The sequence below is a fragment of the Lepisosteus platostomus genome, chromosome 1 (genome assembly GCF_059453375.1).
Source record: "Lepisosteus platostomus isolate fLepPlt1 chromosome 1, fLepPlt1.hap1, whole genome shotgun sequence".
Taxonomy (NCBI): Eukaryota; Metazoa; Chordata; class Actinopteri; order Semionotiformes; family Lepisosteidae; genus Lepisosteus; species Lepisosteus platostomus.
Window position 1 is genome coordinate 61,417,298 of NC_142611.1, and position 18,953 is coordinate 61,436,250.

The 18,953-nt window shown below is 36.7% G+C and overlaps 1 protein-coding gene across 1 annotated transcript; it reads left to right on the top strand.

Annotated features, from left to right (window-relative positions):
* Positions 1-285: 285 nt before the first annotated feature.
* On the top strand, positions 286-4,842 carry LOC148678340 (neuropeptide Y receptor type 5-like). The gene is made up of 2 exons (XM_088633298.1): positions 286-664; positions 3,346-4,842. Exons 1-2 carry the CDS (start codon positions 659-661, stop codon positions 4,687-4,689), a joined length of 1,350 nt encoding a protein of 449 aa, XP_088489424.1. The 5' UTR covers positions 286-658; the 3' UTR covers positions 4,690-4,842.
* Positions 4,843-18,953: the final 14,111 nt, after the last annotated feature.

Genomic DNA, 18,953 nt, shown 5'->3' on the forward strand with positions numbered 1-18,953 from the left:
AGCTCACATAAGAAAAACGAAAGTTACGCAGCAAAAGCAACCCGCAAAACCCAGAACAGAAATCTAGTGTATGAGGGTAACATAAGGGGAGGCGTTTCCATACAGACTATAGGGATGGGAAATTACTTCCCCAGAGGGAAAAAGGCTGTGAGCATAAACCTAGGACGTAATGCATGAAGTCTTGCGCACTGATGACACAGACTGTACAATATCATCCTGGGCATGGTTACAACCCATATATATATATAACAATTTATTTTGAAAATGAAGATTCGAAAGTTAGATTGATTATTATTCTAAAGTTTTATCATTATCCTTATTTTACTTTAAAATAACACGATTTAAACACACTGTAACTAGACAGAGCCACTTAATTGACCATGAAGATAGCCTCAAACTGCCGATTAAATGACTAAAAGAACAGAAGGGCGATGATAAAAATAAAAGTGTGAATACAGCCAAATGCAAATATGGGAAATAGTTCAGCTGACTAACCTGTATTATTTCACAAATACTAAACTTCGGACTACTGAGAGCAGTGGTGAGCATCACGTGTTAAAGAAACATTAAAACCAGAAGCCCTTATATTTTCACTGTGGACTAGACAGCCTGAGTGAAAACAACATGAAGCAGTGATCGGAAGACGTTCAAAGGGTGCATGAAGGTAGCGTTCTCCTTAATTCGTGTGTTTCCGTAGTGAAATGTATCTCATTTTATACCATTTTAAAACTACAGGTTATTATTATACGAAACAGATTTACGCGCCGTTATGCGAATAGCTTGATTTTATAGAACAGACGGTTTCATATTATTAGAACAACTTATTTATTCATCAATTAATGTGTTTTGAAATCGCATGTTTTCCTTTTACAAAATGTTTAATTTGTTCTGTGCCACGACATTGGTTTGCATTTCCACGATTTACAGCATAGTGAGTTAATAAGAAAAATCCTCCTTATTCTAACAAAGGCTGTTTGTGAAAACATTAACAGTATACAATATTCATTTTATGTTAATCATTTTATGATGGTCGTATTCCTCTATCACTATGCATATTAAAGTGTGATGTGCACAGAAAGTGTTATAATCAGTAGGTTTTTCATTGCACTCCAAGAAAATTTGGGAATGGGAATTCTCTGATAATTAGAGTCAGTTTTGGAGTTTTTTTATAAGGTTTATTTTAATGATGTAATTTGGCAATTTAGGATTGTATATACAGAAGGTGAAATCAGTATAATATATCAACTGAGTAAGTGACAACTGTAGGGCATGTTTAGAGTTCTTTGACAAATACAAAATACAACTTCTTAGGGTAGAACAACAATCAATGCAACAACAAATTCATACTATAGAGTTTAGTATATCTAAGAATGCATGCTTTATGTTAGTTGTGAACTCCTTTTGCAATTATTTTTGTTTTTGTATTCCATAGACTATTGTATTATTATACTATGAGATTTTATGTATTGAGTGAATGAATACTTACTGTAGCTCTGCAGTAGATATTTTCTGTACAAAAAGAGGTCCCTTTGCCAGAACACCATCAGACAGGACCCTAAGGAGACAAGCATAGCCATAGCACATAAAAATGAACTAGAGATTGAATAGAAAATTACATCTTCTTAGGATTTGGAAATATGGGATTTGAGAGGAATTACTGGTGATTTTGTACATGTATGTGATTTTAATAATTGCAATGATAGCATTAAGGAGAAATGAGATATACTGTAGCTAAATTGAGAATATTTATGTTATATATAAAGATGTTAAAAATAGTAAAAGTTGAATCAAAAACAAAGCTAGTTCAGTCATATTAAACAAGGTTTACACAAAGAGGATGAGTGTACACCAAAATATCTTAATAAGAACAAGCCAGGAAGTGATAAAACAAGGAGTTTCCACAAGACTACACAATATGCCAAGTGATTTATTGCTCATTAAAGAAATTCTACAAAAGATAAAGAACAAACTCATTAATGGGGTGGATGAATTGAGCAAACAGTGGTTTTAACACCCTGTAGTGAGATTAAATTGAATAACATATAAATGCTGTATCTATCAACCACTTTAGCTTTGTAATAATGATTCTTCTTCAGTTTATATGATTGGGGTGCATAAATGGCATCTACTACTACAGCTTCACAGTTTATGAGGACTTGGTCCGGTTCTATGCTGGGGAGAGTTCTGTATGGAGTTTGCAGGTGCTCCCTGCATCTACATGTTATTTCTCTTGGCTTCCTTCCATCTCCAAAGAGATGTTATTTAGATTTGATTGGCTTTTTTATGGCCAGCAGCCATATCACTCTGCAAATCACAACTGGCAACCCATTGAAGCTAAGCAGGTGTGAGCCTGGTCAGTACCTGGATGAGAGACCTCCTGGGAAAGACTAAGGTTGTTGCTGGAAGACGTGTTAGTAGTGCCAGCAGGGGCGCTCACCCTGCGGTCCATGTGGGTCCTAATGCCCCAGTATAGTGACGGGGATACTATACTGAAACTGATCGGATGTGACATAAAACCGAGGTCCTGACTTTCTGTGGTCATTGAAAATCCCAGGGCGTTTCTCGAAAAGAGTAGGGGTGTAACCCGGTGTCCTGGCCAAATTTCCCATTGGCCCTTACCAATCATGGCCTCCTAATAACCCCCATCTATGAATTGGCTTCATTACTCTGCTCTCCTCCCCACTGATAGCTGATGTGTGGTGAGCATTCTGGTGCACTATGGCTGCCGTCGATTATCAAGCAGGGGGGGCTGCACATTGGTGGTGGTGGAGGGAAGTCCCCATTACCTGTAAAGCCCTTTGAGTGGAGTGTCCAGAAAAGCGCTATATAAGTGTAAGCAAGTATTTTTTTATTTTTTATATTTCCCTGTTATGCTTGAATGACTGGCTTCCCATCCAGGGTGAGAGCACTCATGTATTCTCAGTTCTGCCTTGCACCCTATGCTTCTGGGACACCCTATGTTTCCATGATCCTCAGTAGGACATCGAGCCTTCTGATTATGGCTGGATTATTGCAATGGAATATATTACATTTTTCCACTACAGAACACAATAATGATAAGCTTAGTTATTTAGCCTCTAACTTTAGTTAGTTAGCCTCTTGAAGTAAAGTCTGTGAACTACAAACTAAAAGAAAGTGCACAATATAAAACAACAATATAACAATGTAAAAGACAATTAAGGCTTACTTAATATGTCATCTTACTTTGGATCACATTTTGTTACATTGTGATATGAATATAAGCAGTATACACTGTTCAAATTCATTGTGATTTTTCAAATGTTATGCCATGTGATTCTCATGCATCTCTTATATGACTTATTGGTTTTAATTTCTTGTTGACAGATATCTAAGAGAGCATCCAGAATGGATCTGGAATATCCCAATGGAAGTGAAGTATCCAAAGATAATACCTCAGCTTTATTTAATTCAGATTTCCCATTATGGGAAGATTTCAATAGCAGTGTAGATGATGTTCGATACTTCTTGATAGGGCTGTACACATTTATAAGTATCTTGGGTCTCCTGGGAAATATTCTTATATTAACTGCCTTGACTAGAAAATGGAAAGAGAAGACAATCATAAACTTTCTTGTTGGAAACCTTGCATTTTCAGACATTTTGGTTGTTTTGTTTTGTGCGCCATTTACATTGACTTGTGTACTGCTGGATCACTGGGTTTTTGGAGATGTCATGTGCCACATTGTTCCATTCTTACAATGTGTTTCTGTTATGGTTTCAACCTTAGTACTGATGTCAATTGCTATAGTTCGATATCACATGATAAGCCATCCATTGTCCAGACATTTGTCTCTGAATGCTGGATATATCCTTCTTGGAATAATTTGGACACTTGCTCTTTCCATCTGCTCCCCCTTGCCAGTGTTCCACAAGACAGTAGACCTGAGTGAAACATTTCACTTAGAATCACTAAAAAACAAGTCACTGTGCATTGAGTCATGGCCTTCAGGTGGGTACAGAACAGCGTTTACGATAAGCCTGCTTTTTGTACAGTATATTTTGCCACTAGTGTGTCTCACAGTTAGTCATGCCAGTGTATGCAGAAGAGTCAGTTCCAGTGTTCCAAGCCACCTGCAGGTGCAGACAGAAGAAAAGGAAATGATAAATCTGACTTTACAGCAACCCAACCAGAAGAGCTGCATTCCCACCCAGTTCACAGACTCGGAAAAGTGGAAATTAGTACTTGCACAAAAACAGCGAAAACGGTATAACAAAAAGACATCCAGTGTGGTTCCAGCCATGTATAGCCATGAAAATGATTCTGCTGAGTACTTGCATCCTCAAAGCCAACACCACCCTTCAACTTTGCTCTTATCCGGTGTACCAGTGTGTTTCGAGCTAAAAGAAGAGGAAGCTACAGAGCTACATAAAATGCTCACTATCTCAAAATCAATCTCTAGAATGAAAAAGAGATCCAAAAGCGTTTTCTTCAAGCTGACCATTGTGGTTCTAGCATTTGCTATCAGCTGGATGCCGCTACATATTTTCCATCTTGTTACAGACTTCAGCGCAAACCACATCTCCAGTCGACACTTTAAATTGATATATTGTATCTGTCATTTGCTGGGAATGCTGTCATGTTGCTTAAATCCTGTTTTATACGGGTTCTTAAATAACGGTATTAAATCTGATTTGCTATCTCTTCTCAAGTGCTTCTACATATCTTAATTACACAATTGTGAGTAATGTTTGCAAACTTTATAAATAAAAAGAAGACTCACATTTTCCTAGATAATATTTGCTTTATACACACATATTATACTGTACATAAAGTTCAAGTAGGGAGCTGCATCAGCATGTACAGTATAGGCTGCAAAGGAACAGATAAAGTTTTATTCCATGCTGAAAGGAAAAGAAAAGAGACACAACGTTTCATACTGTATCACACCTGAAGAAGGCTTCATAACCAAAGCGTTGTATCTCCTTTACCCATTCCTGTACTAACAATAAATACACTATAAGCATATGCAAATGTCTTTCAGAGTACTTCACTTAAATCAGTTTTGTTAAATAATATAGCAAGAGTATTTTAGAAAGTATTTAAGTATATTGTGTATTTTGGGAATTCTCATATGTCTGCAGTATTCTTTTCCATATTTGCCTTTACATTGCATTGTTTTGTGTGTTTGGGTAGTGGAAAATACAGCACAATAGATTGTTTAATTAACCAAAGAAAACAAAATCTAAGAAACCTGAGTTTGTTGATTGGAACCAAGGTTTAAGAAATGATGAAGGTTAATTTATTTACATATATAATGAGGACCTTTTCCAAAACAGCAATGCCTTTTCGTGACGAAAGATTGATTAATACCCCTGGTAGCAGTATAAAAATATTAAATAAAAGCAATTGTGAAGAAGTGATGTAAATAGAAGGAGCAACATTTATTTTCAGGATTTCACAATTTATTTGTGTTTGAAACCTAGGTTTGTGATGTGTGTGATTTGCGTGGTGGTTTTTATGGATATACTGTACTAAATGTGTCTCTATAAATACTTTGGTCCTAATGGAATGGTTATTGCTGTTTCAACTAATATGTTTTCTGAAATGGTGTTATAGTGTATTTGACAATGCATTCTTCTGTATGACCTTAGTCTGCTAATAATGTATTTACAACTGCATTTAATGGTATAGCAACTGATTATTAGAGATTTTTAAGAGACTGATTTAAAAGCCAGTGTATGAGTACCAAAAAGTTAATGTAAAATAAAAACCCATAACAGTAAATAGTAACATCTTGAAATTATAATCAGTTGCACACTGGAGTGCAGAATGAGCATGCTGAACATTCAATGCTGAAGATTGACTGAACATCTTCTAAATATTTTAATAAAAACAGAAATTTACATTAAAGTATTCTCTTACCAGCCTTTTATTGAATTATTTTATTTTATGTTTCCATTGTTATTTAGTAGACACAAACATGCAGATAATGTACACCTTCTGTCATATTACTGTATGTTTGACTGGAGTGAGCTTATGCTACCTGTAACATTGATTAAAAATTAGAAGAGGTCATTTGACCTATCTAGCCTATTTGATTGTCAGTAGCTAGTTAATTTGAGAACCTCATCCAACAGTTGGCAGGCTTCTTGAAAGAAGCCAGGGAATAGACAACACAGCTGGGTAGCTCTCACCATACTCCTACAGTCCTTTGAGAAACCTAAAGAAGTGACTAAAATATATTCTATAAATATGCTTAAATGATAAATAAAAAAGTTAGCTCTTAACAAAATTGCCACATAAACATTTTCTAAAATGTATAAAATAATTGAGACAATATTACAGAATTTAAAGATCTTGAAAACTCTAGATTATTCTGATTCATTTGAGATCATCATTTTTTTGGGTGTTTTTACTTTTTTAGATTATTTTTTTTTACATTTAACATGAAGGTTACACAACTTTCTCTGGATTTACAGATAAATTGTTAAATACATAACCTGAATTGGAATGGAGGAAATTCAAAGAAAAAACTGTAATTACAGAGTAGAGAAAGCACTGTTTTTTCTAACAAATGCTTCAAATTTGAGCCCTTAGTGGGCTGCAGACCTTGAATGTACTATTTCCAAAAGGAATGTTTATCTTCAGATTACTGATTTGGCTCAACCCAATTTCTAATGTCTTTTTTTAATCAGAGTTCTATTTGAGCTCCATCAAGACTGCTTATCTCATATCAGTAGGAGACTTTAATTACAGTGCCCTGCTTACTTTAATTCTAGAGTTCACGGGAATCAATCCATTGTAATTCATCTTGGCTTCTGGGCTGGTGTTTATTACACATTACAGCAAAAGGCCTTTTAAGTAAGACAAGATAAAGTGTCATAATGAGTGTACATTCTGATGACTGTTGGAATTGCAATACAGCCTCTGACACACCAGAATATTCAACTAAAACTTGGGGCAGAGCAGTGGCTCTGTGGCTCTGGATCTGCACCTGCAGCTGGAAGGTTGCCAGTTCAAATCCTGCAGCTGGCAGAAGAATCCTACTCCATTGGGCTCCTGAGCAAGGCCCTTCACCCCAACTGCTCCAGGGGCACTGTTCAATGGCAGACCCTGCACTCTGACCCCAAGCTTGTCTCATGGAGAGCAAGCTGGGGTATGCAAAAAGATAATTCCTAATGCAAGAAATTGTAAAGGGTTAATAAAGTAATGTTGATGTTATATTATAAAAAACAAGCCACAATATTTCCTGTTTTATATTCACATACTTTATCTCTGTTCTACCCATACTAGCTCAAAGTTTTGCATTCTACCAGTTACATCAATTTTATTAAAATAGAATAACCCCCTTATCTTTCTACACAAATGTGTACATTTGAGTAATCTACCTTTTTAGTCATTGCAAGCCCCAGTGGACTGATGGACTGATGACGCTCACAGGTGTCCAGAAACCTGTCAGCACCATGCTAAAACTCCCAGTGTTACTTAGTTTGTGGTCAAACATAAGTAATGGTATATTGCTATTACTTAGCAATGTCATCAAATAGTTTAAGTAGGTAGCTGCATCAGCATGGCTGCAAAGGAACAAGCAAAGGTTTATTCCATGTTGAAAAGAGAAGGAAACACAATGTTTTGGCTGTGGAGCCTTCTTCAGGTATCAATTGCAAGCCCTGAAGAAGGCTCCACAACCAAAACGGAATGTCATCAACACCACACATAAAACAGAAAATAACCCAAAACGCTGTAAATGCTAAACTCTTCCTGTGCATTGCAATACAATGCGGCATACCAATGGTTTCACCATATTACCACCAAGAGCTCTTACTTTGTTTCTTCAAAGCATACGGACACTTACCACTAGATTCTTCAATAGCTTCTATCCACAAGCAGTGAGACTGGCGAACACATTTAGCCATCCCCCTCGGACCACACCTACACCATCACCATCTACCTCATTGTAATTTATTTATTGTACGTCTCCAGTCATTGTTTACATGTCTGTATTGTTTACATTCAAACTGTCTGCATGTTTACTTGCACATTGTCTATTGTTTGTTTGTACATTGTCTTGATGCACTGTTTGCACTTTGTTTTGTTTTTTACACTTGTTTTACAATCGAGAGACTTTCTGTAAGTAAGAATTCCATTGTACCAGTACCGGTTACATATGGCAATAAAGTTCAAGTTCAAGTTCAAATATACTGGATTTTTAAACTTTATAACAAATATTGATACTTACTGATAATTAATGATACTCTTTTAATAACAATAAATCTTATTTCCTGAATTGTCTTTAACAAACAATTATTTCAAAGTTGCAGTTTCACCTCATGACGCACTTGTTCTAATTTGATAAGAACAATTTATGGCCATGAGATATGTCAGTTTTCTCAGGCAAAAACTCATGGAGAAACGTGGAACAAATAGGGACGACAAGTATGGTAAGTACAGTACAAGAGCGCGCAGATGGCATGGATGATGACAATTCATATATGCCACATATATATTTTTTTGAATGGATTTGATATCACGATTGACCATAGCAGGGTTTTGAAAGGGAATCTCAGTAGGAAATTTATTCCCGACCAGTATTCCCCATGGAGTCAGCCGAGTTGAGCCCACTGCACTTCCTTAGGCCCACCATCCTGGTGTACTGAAACACGGCTACCAGGCTGCAGTCTTTGAGTCACAGGGATAGTCTCCACAACCTGGTAAGAGCCTCCTTCCCCTGTGATATATGACTTTAGCCATTTCGCCCTCATCTACTAATTTAGCCATTCCTGCACATTCAGGCATCCTATTATTATCTTGCCTGTGAGTCATCTAATCTGTATTGAAAAATCCCCCAACTATTATATTAAATGGGCATCTAGTGGCCAAGTCTCTGACACTGCAGTGCATCCTCACCAGGGATATAGTTACATTATGTTGTAGGACAGTAACTGCCATTATACGCTATATTTTTGTCAATCATTTCCATTCTGTAAATTTCAATTGTATTTAACAAGCTTCATTTTGTCCTTGAATGAAACATCATTTTGATTATTTTATTTTATATCCCTTTGATACAGTGCAGAAAGAAGGACGTTCTGATCACACCTTTGATTTACCCCATCATCACATTATTTCACATGCAGTATACTGTAGGCAGACTTTATTATTTGGAAACTTCTTTCGTTCATTTCTGTTTACACATCATGCATTTTACATGGTCTAATCCAAGCAATATCATCCATACGGTATTCTGCCTTTAAAACTGTCTTAGACTGATCAGGTCATAGAAAAAAGTGGGGCTGTACAAGATACTGTTTATCTGCGTATCGCCAGCCCTTGTCTGTGTATGTGAGTTGCTATTGTTTTTCTTCTGAAGAAAAGTGATTGACGGGGATTAGCTGTCTGCAGGAAGGATTGCGCTTGGAGGGCTTGAAACTGTCATTACAGGTTTTAACTGCAATGTTTGTTTTAATTAAATTTAATGACTGAGAACAATTTCTATGGGGAATTTGTATGAGAATACCCAGTATCTACCATTGCCAGGCTTTTTTTGGATTGTATTTCTGCCATCAATATGAAGGGGAAACTTCTCACAAAACCTTACAAATAATATTTAAATAGCATTACAGGCTGAGGTTGTTGACAACAGGGGTCTCTAAGAATCTTGACACAATGCAGTAACACCTAACTAGTATCAATATTTCTAGTATCAACTAAGGGATGTTTGCCTAGTAGTGCTGGTTGTGAGACACACTGATCAAAAGAATCTTCTGCTTTACCATATTTCATTAACTTCTGGGTAAATGATTATGAATGTCAAGACTGTATGATAAAAGACAGAACAAGAGAGAAGAGACCACAAGAAGAGGGAACAGGAAGAGAAAGCCTGGAGTGTGTGCCTGGTGAGAGGTTCTTGTTTGAGAACATCCAAAAAATCCTGATTGGAGCTAAGTATTAAACCTTGCTGAGAGAGCTTGCACTTAGGGAACTTGGAGTTCCTGAATGACAAATCCTGATAAGTGGGTGCAAATAAGTTATTTTCTGGCATCCGGGTTTGCAGAGAGAGATTTAATCGTAGGTTGTATTCTATTTAGTTGAGAAGGCCATGTGTGCTGAATAATTGCTCTTTTCACCAAAACTGTCCCAGATAAGAAAGAATTCATATGCCTTTAATTATACCAACTGCTCGGGTGTATTCTTGGAGAAATCAAGAATACGCGAAATGCGCGAGTGGATGGTATAATTAGAGGACAATTGGGGGCTAATTACGCTTGTATAATTACAATTTGAGTGTAGTTATTATTTATTTTAGTTATTGAGTAAGCCACATGGTGAATTCCTGTTATTCACCATTTTTGGAACCCTCTATTTGTAACAATAGCATATTTTTTCCTCTTTTCCTTTTTCTCTGTATGACCATACATGGCTTATTAAATGCGCAAATAACATTCAATATTGCATCAACATGTTTTCCTAATTCAGAAATTGTACTCTGGGTATGTCCATTTGGAGAAAGTCACAAAGCACATCTCTCTAATAGCACATTACATTAACCACTTATTCATATGCTGCATTTTGCTCTTTATATTCTGAACATCATTGTTATTAAGGTTATCAGCTGATAAAGGACAGAAATAAATTAGCAACTGAATGGCATTGTAACCTTGGAGAACTATTCTCAGCTACTGTATATGGGGACTCCAGGCCCTTGTTTTATTTTGAACCTATATTTAAAGTTTAATTTTCCATACCCACATAGTATAAACCATGAATTGTGGTTTCTTCGAGATCTCAAGCTGTAGTAGGTATTCTCTTTAGTTAAATCTACAAATAATCTGGTTTATTTCAAACAAAAAACATCAATATACTTTTGAAAATACAGTATTAGATAAGCCTTTTACGTCTTCTGTGATGTATCAATATTTACGTGTTGATCAGACGTCCTAAGGAATACACATTTAGAGAGATTTTTGCATTGCCATTTTGATTGTGCATGAGTTAATATATTTTTTTCTTAAAGTGATTACCCAGCTCTTCCATAACTCATTGAACAAATCACAATTGTTTTGGTTAACATGTAGAAGAAATAGACTAATAGCAAATATTATAAATGGTGTGTATCTTTTTTCAGAAGTATATTAATAGTCTGTCCTAACAATGGTAATTCTAAGGTGTAGAATTAGAACAACAAAAAAATAAATTTGTTTAAGTCCTTTCAAAACCAGGTCTTGTTATTAGAGGCACTATTAGAAGCATATGATTTTTTTTCTTATCTGGCACAGTCTTGGCGAAAAGAGTAATAACTACTGTAAATAGTCCAGGGAGTGAAGTCCAGTAATAATGATTCTCTCATTGACGTGCCAGAATGCTTCAAGCCATCTCTGCAGGGTCATCCTGCCACACAGTGTGGACAGGCTAATTTCAATCCAAATTTAAGATTTCCAGAGGACTAATACAAAACTATATTAGCTCATGATAGTATGAATTCAATATAGTTAATAAGTATTATGTACAATCTTTTTTAATGTTGTATAATTTATTTGTGCTGTACTTTAGGTGCTTTTCAATGGTGATTGTTGCACCAAAAAAAGAGAAACTAATTTCTATACCATCTGGATGCAATCATAAGGGTATGCCAACTATTAAAATTGCAGAAAGCATTTTTTTTTTTAGTAAAAAGCTGTTATCAACATTTTTCCAATAGGTTCCTTCAGTCAACAGATCTGATTGTAACTTCTGGTTATTTTCAGTCAAAACACCAGAGATGGTAATTAATAAATATTTGAAAATAAACATAATTATGTGCAGAGCACAGCATGGCTTGATTGAACATTTTATTTATTTGCTAAGATTGACAAGTTTAATAAATGTTTTACTCATTTTCTTTACAACATTTTATTTAGATTTTAAAAGCCATTAAGCAAGTACATCCATCCCTACATTTTCTAATGGCTTCTAATGTAATCTTTCATTAGTGCTCTAAAACGTTTATTTAAAAACAGATGGAAATATATTAACCACTAATAATTAAAAATGCACATATTTACATAAATAAAGTTAATCTGTGGTAAGTTTCTTTGTGATTTTTTTTCAAATTCTTATCAGACAATATAATTTGGGAAATACTAAAGCCTGTGTAGTAGCCTAGAACATGTTAAAAATCACACCAAAGGTTTGATTTAAGGGCATCAACAGCAACCCTGAAGAAATCAAGTACAGTATGTGAAAGCCTGTGAGCATAACCTCTGTGTTGTTACACTTTAGCATTAGGATGTTAATTTGCATGCATATCTTGATATCAGGGAAAGTGCAGTAAGTGCAATAGGAGAATCTGATTTGATTTGCATTGGAGTGTCATCAGCACAGTGAAACCCAAGTCCATGATCTAAGAGGAAACACATAAATACTAAAAAATAAAAATCTTGGATTCAAACAGCCATTTTTTTATGCATTGGTTATTGGTAGCCAAATAGGAGCAAAACCAACAAAGGGAAGGGCAAGTGATCTCAAGATAATGTTGTGTACAATTCACACAGCGGGATAGTGTGATTGTATCTAAATAGAGAAGGAGAAGAATATTAAGTGACCAGGATCACAATCTATCAAGCAGTCGTTGACTGTACCTTAACAAGGGTTGTGCCACTCCAAATTGAAGACTTCCAGATGAAGAAAAGAAAACTAGAATCCACATTTAATTAAATATAACTGACATTTTTAATGGTGACTGATAGAAACGAAGCTACAAAATCTGTTGCATGGGCAGCACCAACAAGAGAAAAATTAGAGAAAATGTTAACCTATGAAAGCAGGAGGGTGTGGTTTTCATGACTGCTATTAGGGCTGAAGGAGACCTCCACCGCTACCTTCACCTCGGAGAAGGACACTGCCGTCCAGGTCACGGCACCAATGTGACTGATACAGTCTTGCGTGGGCTCATGCCCTTGCCGCTCTGCCCTGCCGGTTCATCCCTCACTACCTGGGTGTGATCCCGGGTCTCAAGCGTCACACAACAGAGAACCAGCTGGCTGAGCTAAAGGGGACCTCCCTCAGCATGGGCGGCTGAGTTCCCTGTTATGCGTAGGGAGGGCGGTGACATTACCATTGCTCCGCTACACTGACGATTTCGGAAAGTGCAGTTTGTGTTTCAAGGGAATGAACAAACAAAATAAAACAGGTTTTTGCAGGAGCTAGAGTATCAATACCTTCATTGTAAATGGCAAGAGAATTTTCAAACAAAAAACATATACAGGTAATAGGGTGTTTTGTGATTTCTTCCATCAGACTAGCTAAACTGATCTACAGGAAGTCCAAATACTATTATAATTTACTATTGATAGCAAGTAGAGGGCACTGAGGTGCAGGAAAGCATCCCTGTGTACAGAAATGCCTCATCCAAATGTAATCATGAATTCATTTTAGAATCTTTTAAAAGGCTACAGGGTATCCAAGCCAAAGAAAACAGAAAAACTACCAGGATATGAATTTGTTTGAACATTGCGCATTGAATAACAAGCAAAGCTTGAGTTTTACTTAATTCAGAAAACACTGAATATATACTGATGGAAAAAAGAAACGCAACATTTTCTGGAATAAGAATACTAGGGCTGGGTACAGCCTCTGGAAAACATACTGTGGTACACATGCACATACAGCAATACGTACCGCTGCATACCGCAAACTATTTTGCATGTGTATATACAGTATGGAGGCTCTCTCTTAGCTTGATTTCATTATTAGTAAAGCATATTGAGTTGCATTCAAAATAAAGTAATGAAAATGATGTTGTTTTGTTGTTTTATTGGAACCAAAGAACAAGAAATAACACTGAACACTGTAGCAGAACAATTTAAGAACATGCAGATTTTTGTCAATCATTAAATCTTTTATCACAAGGTATTGGAGGTTAATTATGCTTAGCAAGGTAACAATGTAAAATTCAAAATATGACAAGTGCTTGTAAGTTGTAACATTTTTTCTTTACAATGAGTAAAGTCGACATTCACAGCCTTATGAAACATGTTTAGCATGTTCGATTGCCCTTGGCTATTTCATCTAAAACTTCAAAGAATCCTCAATACTTGTTTAAAATATTGCTGAGAAAAGACATTCTATATTGGCTTAAACAGCTTAAGACAATGTTATCTGCAAAAAAGAAAAAAATCAAAGCATGTCTAATAGTAGTAATGGGATTAAAAACATGATCAAGACTATACTTCCTTCCCAACTAGAGTTACAGTAGAATCAGAAAAACTAGAAAAAACAGCACATGTTCAATGGGTCATTGGAAATGCCTGAATTGATGAAAGTCAAGGTCGTTCTGAACCAATCAGCTATGATTATTTCCACTGTCCCGACTGCAGAGAAGGTTACTGCAGGTTGGCAGGACAGATGACCATTCAAGATCCGGTCGCCCTCGAGCACAGAGCATACCAGAGCACACCAGAGCAGGACAGACACATCAGACTGGTCCATCTGAGAGATTGTTTCAGATCTGCCACCCCTACTGTTGTTGAAACTGCTGGCAGGCACAATGACAAGACACTGATGCTGCTGGCCTTAAATCAAGGTGCCCTCTGCTCAAACCTCCTAGACGTCACACCCTGTGTGGCTTGGACCAGACAGAGGCTGCAATGGACTTGTCAGCAGTGGCATCAGGTTCACTTCATGGTTGAGTCCCTCTTCAGCCTGTTCCACGATGATGGGAGGACCAGAGTGTGGAGGAGGAGGTGTTACGTTTCTTTGTTCCATCAGTATATATAAATATTTTTTATGCTTGGTAAGCATTTACAGTTTATGAAACACATGAATGAATTTGGAGACTATTGAAGGTTACAAAACACAACACATGATATGAACAGAAAGTGTAAGCAAAAGTGATGTTGTTTTAGTACTATAACTAATTATATTGGTATCAAAAGGGTATTATTCTGTTTGGAAGAGATTATATCTGTTCTTCAGTTGTACTCCAGTTCTCATAAATGTGACAGACCACAGCACTTTTACAAGTTTGTCCTCCTACTGTATATGCCTAATTCTTCCCATCTGTGGGACTCATAGCTTAATAATACTACAGTACATAACAATGCTACTTAATAATACTAAAATAATAATACATAGCTTTATAATAATACAGAATCAAACCCCAAATACATATCCTTAATGCATCTGTTCCCCATACCTTGTAAATTACACCCAATTATGTTTATATAAATGTATTGAAAATATTTTTGGTTTGCTTCTTGACATCAAAGAAAAATTGAGAAAATGTCATGATATGGTTTTCCTTCTGAAGCTCTGCTTTTATGTGATATCAGATGGAATAATAAACAGAATTTAAAAGTGGATTTAAAAATCAATAACATTTTGAGGGATGTTTGTGTATAGAGTGTTTCACACTAAGAGGAAACCATACTATAATGTTTTCACAGGAAAAATATAATTGCCTAATCAAATCTACAAGAACCTGACAACTTGTAATGACATAATAACTCACTGATGTAGTTTATTGTTGTTTTAATGCACTGCTACCTTTAACATATTACTCCAAGAAATTTTAAGTATCTGAATTTACAGTATATTGCTGACAATTAGTTGATATGGAGCTGGAGCTGACATAATGACTGTATTGTAGTAGTTGTGTGTCTAGTCACTAATTTTCTATCCATTAGCCAATCCGGTAAAGTTTCAATCCGGTTTATGCATTACTTGTATATAACACCAATGGACTTCAATTTAAGAATTGAAGAATCTATTATGTTGGATTTTCTCAGATGAATTTTGAAAATCTAAATATACCCTATTGTATTTTTTATTTGTATTTATCACTGTTATTCATTTTTTATAAAGAACTGTTAAGTTAAACAAGGACATCACAAATTAGTATTGGAAGCAATGTGTTTCAGTACCCTTCCCTTTGAGACACCTTTTTAAAGGTTTGATTAAAGTGCTCCATGAGTCTGTCTTCCTTAGGATGGTAAATGGAGGTAAATGGAGGTTCTTAAGAATTGTATTCCCAAAAATGTGTCAACTTCATGCATCAGTCATGTGGTTAACAAGTTTCGTAAGTTTCCCTAAAGTCAAGATTTCATGGGTGATATGAAATCATGTTAACATTTGTAATTTAGCAAGTGTGTTGATGAAGGTGCTTTAGACTGGCATAGCTTCAGGGTATATCATCATGAAGACACATTCATGTCCATCACTATTCAGCTAAATGGCAAATCTGTAATGGGGAAAAGTTGAGGATGAGTGCATGGTCTGGACTGGGAGAAGGTGAGCTGGCAATCAGGAAATGACATGCAGTATCATTGAATGTCTATATACTGTATGCACCAGGCCATAACACCCTGAATGGCCCCCAACTGATGAATTGAATGCATATGAAATACAAAGTGTGCATGAAATTGGGGAACTACTGTATTAGGCAGTCCTCTTCTTCTACAGGTTATAAACGCCTCTACTCTACTAACCTTTGCTGTTTAAATGACAGAGTAAACTATATATAATATAAGAGGCTGAAGATTTATTCTCCACCTTGAATGGTATCCCCTTTATCTTGATGACCTGAGCTCTGGTATCACTCAAGGTGTTATCACAATGGGTCCAAAAAAGATCCCCTCTCCCAGGTCTCGACAAGATTGGTGGGTGATAGTTCAAGTTTATGTTCCAGGGTCCTTTCTTGAGGGGTGAACATCACCCTCCCCAGTTTGGATTTATTCAATTTTTTATCAATTTTCTGTGAGTATATCCTTTTTCTTTCCCAGATAAGTAATGGTCTTTCTTGTCACTTTCAGGAAAATGACAAGGATAGACATAAATTAATTTAAGTCCTACAGATTTGATTCTCCAGTCTATTTACCAGATCTCTTCAGGTAAACTATGCAGTTACTTTTCTAACAACTGTCTTTCAATGACTTGACAGAGGATTTGGAACTCCAGATTTAACCATTTTTGATGAGATATGATATAATATATTTATGAATGAGATGAATGGTGATGTAATAGTGTTGCTCATGGTATTGCTGGAACTATTCATGGGAGATGACCCATTAGAGATCAAGGATTTCAGCTATAAGGGGTTTGTGATTTGATGTAATATCACTGTCCAGATCAGAGTAAGTCTTTTGTGCCACATCGCTTAAGAAGATGTCCCTCATGGGATGTCCCTCATGGGACTCCGGCCTCTAGACAACAACCACGTCAAGCCATCACATACACTTTGACATCATTCTGGGAGGCCATTTTCTGCAATGCATAAGTGGGTTGCATTTCCGCTTGCCATTCTACTCCAGTTGTTAGATTAGCCTTAGCCAGATGCTTGACTGGTTCTCAATCATCCTTTTTAAGCTTTAAACTAGCTTTGTAAGTATCCTGTGGGATCCAAGCAGTTTTCTTCTAGTCTGTTATTTTTATCTTTATATAATCTTGGGCTTTTTTTGCACTCTATTTGCTTCCTGCTGGGCAGCAACAGACTAGACCAGAAATACATCCTTCATTCCTGTTAGCTTTTCTGTCATCCTTCCACTTCGGTTACTATGTTGTGACAAGGTCCACTGGGCTCCTAGTATGGTGGTAATGATTTCTGTCTGATAGATTGATTTTTTGATAGATTAATTTCTTTGGATGTACTGTATGCATGCATGTGACTATAGCCCAGACTGAGAACACTGAGCTCTTCCAGGTCTGACAAGGGTTCTTTCTTCTTTTCTGTCCAGTCTCTTCCTGGGCCTGTATCTTAAGGTTCAGTATATTTCTTTATTTCTTTCCTTTTTTGAGTTTTCAGAGGTGATCAGCCACATTCAGTTGGCCTCACTGTAACGGGGGCCGATCCAGGCCCCCATGAAGCGTAGTTCGGGACCCTATGCAAACGGTATAATCCAGTAGTAAGCGGAGAAGGACTTCAGGGAAAGGTACAGCAGGATTAAGACGGGCTGAGTGATGGCGGTGATCTGGTGCGCGGGAGGCATGGCGAAGGCAAACAATCCAGAATGGGAAACCAGATAGCAGTCCAGAGTCCAGGAACCGGGGAATCCATCCGAGATAGAGAAAGTTAAAATCTAGAACAGGAACCGGAACAGGAACAAGGAGTTAAAATAGAATAATGAGGCCAGGTGCTCTGAGCCCTGGGCTCAGATGGCCAGGATGCCGGGGAATAAGGCCTGCCCTCGGGCTACCAGCGAGGCCGGGGAATAGGCAAGCCATGTGGCATCCATTTTCCAGTGTTGAGCCAGGAATAACGAGAGCACCAGCCTTTAATAATGACGGACAAACGGGGCAAGTGCACCTAATGAACTAAAATACAAAAGAGTCGGAGCACCCTTAAGAGGATGGATGACGATCGTAACACTCACTCCATTGAGTCCAAAGGTAGACTGTCTCTTTCTCTCACCATTTCCTTTATAAACTCCTCTCCTGAACAACAACTACTTAAGGAGTGATTTGAATTCCGTTTGAGCCTTTATCCAGTGAAATTACTTGTAGAATTCACAGGGTGAATACTTTGTAGAGCAGGATCCAGGGCTGACGGCAAAAGTTGGTATACCACTCTGCTTTTGTGATAACCTTCTTCTTCAATAATGCAGTGAACTCTGCTGCAACTAATCAAAGCATTCTTTTATTAAATCATTAATCTCCCTTGTGAGCCAAATAAAAATGCATTTCAGAAGACTGAAAAGTATAATAAATTAAATATTATGGAATGTTCCAAAGCATCAGACATACAATATTACCATGAAAGAAAAATCTTGTCATTCTCTTGCTGACTGACAGAATATTAAAACAAGAAACAAAATATTTGCACCTGACATTCGGAACCGGAAACAAAATTAGATGAAAGTTGCTTGTAGCCCACAGACACAACACTGTGAAGTATACAGTAGGTTCTTTAAACATACAGTGTATGGGCATCCTGAATTCAGGTGGCTACCAAAGGTTGCAGAATGTACAGTATATATTGTACAACCAAGGCACTTCTTTTCAATAGAAGATTTGGGTGTGT